The 4,811-nt window shown below is 34.9% G+C and overlaps 1 protein-coding gene across 1 annotated transcript; it reads left to right on the top strand.

Moving 5' to 3' along the window:
* On the top strand, window positions 3,643-4,592 carry LOC109239358. The gene is made up of 2 exons (XM_019405914.1): window positions 3,643-3,855; window positions 4,104-4,592. Exons 1-2 carry the CDS (start codon window positions 3,643-3,645, stop codon window positions 4,590-4,592), a joined length of 702 nt encoding a protein of 233 aa, XP_019261459.1.

The following is a 4,811-nucleotide window of genomic DNA, read 5'->3' as shown; positions in this document are numbered from 1 at the left end:
AGTTGCGTCAACAGCAATCACTGGTCTACAATGATTCCAACCAGCTATTGATGATAAATATGCATAAAACATATAAAGAAACCTGAAAATACAATATAAAAGAAGGTTAACAGAAGTTAATGACAGGTAGTCCTGAACTTCAGATTACAAGGTTAAAAGTTAAGGACAGTTAGTCCTTAACTTAGAGTTTGAAGTTATAAAGTTAAGGACATGCGGTCCTTAACTTTGATTTCAAAGTTCAAACATAAGGACCGACAGTCCTTAGCTTTGAATTACAAGTTCAAAAGTTAAGGACAACCAGTCCTGAACTTCTGGTTACAACTCAAAAGTTAACAAGGTTAAAGACAACATGTCCTAAATTTTATAAAATGTACTAATAAACTTTTTTTTGATTGTTTACCTGTTGTTGTCGTCTATCTTTATGTTAGTATAAGTTCCTGGGTTTTTACTTGTCATCATACACAAGTATGAAGACAATAATTCATAATTCTCTTCAGGAGTTCCTCTTATTAAAGCGGAAGCATGTTGAATAGCACGCCACGCCTTGTGATATCCAATGTCTAGTCCATGCAATTTTTGCATCTCTGCCATGACAAAAGCTGGTGTAACTTCAAACCTTGGGTCCCGAAGATTGTCGATAATGTAAGCACTAATCAACTTTGAAGTAGCATGCCTTTGATCTGCTTTCATTGTGTTAACAGAGCAGTCATGCTTTTTCTCAATCTTTACTATCTTGAACAGTGTTGAATCTTTAATTCTGAAAGCACGCACACACCAACAACACCTATCATCATTGCATTTCAACGAATATCTTGTTGAGCTTGATCTAACAACCTTGAATTCAAAATGTCCTTTAATTGCTATATTGGAAAAACAGTTAATTATACTCTTCTTCTTGTCAAATACTGATCCGACTTTTATTTCTTCCAACGAAGCATTTTCTCTTAATATCGTAGTTGGGGTTTCTTTTTGTTTCAAATTTTATCTCCGTCTAGTAGTTGAGTAGAGGTTTTTTCAGCAACTTCTTCGATTACCGGTGCACTCTCTAAGACTTGAATACCTAGAGCTTGTTCATTGTCAATCTCTATAATGCTTTGTCCTTCTACTTGAATAGAATCATATGTTTGAAGCACCTCTTCAGTTATTGGTTGAGCTTCATCCGTATCTATTTCCATTTTCTGTTGGCATTTGTCTTGATTGTCATCTTGAGTTTCTCTGTTGACATGTGTTTGAAGCACCTCTTCAACCATATCTATTTCCATTATCTGTTGGCATTTGTTTTGATTGTCATGTTGAGTTTCTGTGTTGACATGTTCATTGCTTGTTGATCCAAAAACTCTTTCCGAAATATCAACAATGAAACGACAACCCTTGAAGAGTGAATGAGTTTTTAGTAACTCTATACATGTGTGAAGATCTAAATCTTTGGATACAAGCATTCCTTTGCTTGTTCCAAGGTTAATATCAAACCATATCACTGCTTCAAACTTGTGTCTATCCAATTCAATAACCTCAAAGATCTGTTTAATGAAATCTTCAAACCGAATTGACTCAGGTACTAGAACAAGCTTTGTTTGATGATCAAGATATTTATAGTCTTCAGTCCATCTACCATTAAAAACAACTATAATGTATATTGTTTCCATCCTGCAAGTCAAGAGAATGGGAAACTCAGGACATATTTTATAAAGCAATCCTTGTATAATTAAGAACAGGTACCGTAAGTTCAAGACCAAGTTAAGGACCAAGTGTCCTTAACATTTTAACTTGGAATTCAAAGTTAAGGACTGACTTCCTTAACTTTTGAACCTGTAATTAAAACTTAAGGACTGCCTGTCCTTAGCTTTTGAACTTGGAATTCAAACTTAAGGATTGCCTGTCCTTAACTTTTGAACCTTCAAGTCAAACTTAAGGACTCATGCCCTTAACTTTTCAACCTGTAATTCAAACTTAAGGACTTCCTGTCCTTAACTTTTGAACTTGCAAGTTAAACTTAAGGACTTCCTGTCTTTAACTTTTGAACCTGCAAGTCAAACTTAATGACTCATGTCCTTAACTTTTCAATCTGTAATTCAAACATAAGGACAGGTTTTAACTAATAAGTTTAAGTTAAGGACCAAATGTCCTTAACTTTTTCAATTTGAAACTCAAACTTCAGGACTGTGTCCTTTACTTTTTCAAAATACTTTGCAAAACTATGACAGTATGTCCTTAATATACAGAAGAACATCAACAAAGTTAAGGACATTGTGTCCTTAACTTTTTCAATTCAATTTGCAAAATGAGGACACTATGTCCTTAATATTATGTGCTCAATTTTTATAGAATTATCATAGGAGGCGATGTCCTTAACTTTATCAATCCAGAAATTCAAAAAAAAAATCAAATTTCTACTTACTGTATAAAATTAATAGAAATCGGAAAGAGTATAACTATGTCGAAAAAATATCAACAGAAACACATAAAAGTATAACTTACTGTAAATATATGTCGATTTTTGGATGAGAATGTTGAATTTTTGAAATAGGAAGAGAATTTTCTTCAATTTCGACTATCACAGTGAAGTGCTGCTGCGTTGCTGCTGCACTGCTGCTGCTGTGCTGCTGTTGCTCGTTAATGTTAGCGTAGGTATAAGTTATAGCAGAAGGGTATTTTCGTCCAGTCAGCTATAAGTTTATTAAACCAGTGGCTAAAGACTAAAGACATTTAAAACACTGGCTTTAAAATAAAGACAGGTGCTGTTAGTGGCTATTTGTGCACATAGCCCTCGTTATTCTTGACAAGCCCATATATATTTGCTAACAATAGTGTTCGGGCAGATAAAAAAAATAGTAATCGGGTTATGTTATAAATATATTATATTATGGATCTTCATTTAGTACTCCGTTGTAAATAAGCTTCCTGAAGAAGCTTATCCATATGGGACTCCGCCGTAAATATGTTTATCTATTTAGTACTCTACAGGAAATAAGCCTCCTGAAGAAGCTTATCTCTTTGGTACTCGGTTATGGATAAGCATTACCCACGGTAGAAGATTATCCATACCGAGTACAATAAGCTTATCCTTTCGATACTCTGTTATGGATAAACATTACGCCCTGTAGAAGATTATCCATACTGGGTACAATAAGCTTATCCTTTCGATACTTCGTTATGGATAAACATTACCCCTGTAGAAGATTATCCATACAGGGTACAATAAGCTTATCCTTTCGATACTCCGTTATGGATAAATATTACTCCCGATAGAAGATTATCCATACCAGGTACAATAAGCTTATCCTTTCGATACTTCGTTATGGATAAACATTACCCCGGGTAGAAGATTATTCATACCGGGTACAATAAGCTTATCCTTTCGATATTCCGCTATGGATAAACATTACCTCCAGTTGAAGATTATCTATATCTGGTACAGTAGCAGCTTACACAACAACTTGCTTTCTTCTATAAATAGAGGAGATTTCAGTTTATTATGTACATAAGTTTGAAGTTGAATAATATATCAGTTTCTCTCTATACTTGTATTTAGCTTATTTACTTTACAGTCGTTATTTTATAACACGTTATCAGTACGAGACTCTGCCATCTCGAGCAAATACTTTGAAAGTATCAGAGGTACGAACTTTCTTTTTCTAAATAATGTCGAATCTCTCTAAACTTGAATTTGTAGCCCTTGATATATCGGGAAAAAGCTACATGTCTTGGGTGCTTGATGCTGAAGTTCATCTTGATGCGATGGGTCTGCCAGACACCATCAAGGACAAAAATCAAGCATCAAACCAAGACCGTGCCAAAGCAATGATATTCCTACGCCATCACCTTGACGAGAGCCTGAAAATGGAATATCTTACTGTTAAAGATCCAGTCATACTGTGGAATAATTTGAAAGATAGATATGACCACCTGAAGATGGTCGTTCTTCCACAGGCACGTTATCATTGGACTCATCTAAGTCTACAAGATTTTAAATCTATCAGTGAGTATAATTCTGCTATGTTCAGAATTATTTCCCAGTTGAAATTATGTGGTGATAATATTACTGATCATGATATGTTAGAGAAAATTTTGACCACTTTTCATGCTCGAATATGCTCCTGCAGCAGCAATATCGAGAGATGGGATTCAAAAAGTATTCTGAACTTATCTCACATCTTCTTGTAGCTGAGCAACATAATGGGATATTAATGAAAAACCATGAAAGCCGACCTACTGGTTCATGTCCATTCCCTGAAGTGAATGAGACGAACTTCCACCAAGCTAAGCGTGGAAGAGGTCGTGGCCCCAGTTGTGGTCATGGCCGTGATCATGGAAGAAACTTTAATAATGGTAATAATAATGCACCAAAGAACCCTCCTCGTCACCATCAGTGGAAAAGAAAGGAACAAAAGCATGAAGTGGTGCAAGCACCAACTGCAGAAAATGCATGCTATAGATGTGGAGGAAAAGGGCACTGGTCACGTACTTGTCGTACGCCAAAGCACCTGGTCGAGCTTTATCAAGCCTCCGTAAAGAAGACAGAGAAAAATGCCGAAGCAAATTTTATTTCTGAAGATAATTTATATTTCATGCATTTGGATGTGACTGATTAATTTGCACTCCCAGAAGGAGAAATAAGTCATGTGATCGGTGGTGAATCTGTAGAAATATAAATATTTTAATTTTTGTTGTTTGTAATAGATAGTATGGTTATGCAAATTGTTATACATAAATAAAAGTTATGATTTGATAATGATATTTACTATAATATAATTTATTTATGTCATTTTGAAGAATATGGATAACATTATTAGATCAATTTAAACTCCAGC

Source organism: Nicotiana attenuata, chromosome 1 (genome assembly GCF_001879085.1).
Source record: "Nicotiana attenuata strain UT chromosome 1, NIATTr2, whole genome shotgun sequence".
Taxonomy (NCBI): domain Eukaryota; kingdom Viridiplantae; phylum Streptophyta; class Magnoliopsida; order Solanales; family Solanaceae; genus Nicotiana; species Nicotiana attenuata.
This window is presented reverse-complemented; position numbering and strand designations above follow the sequence as displayed.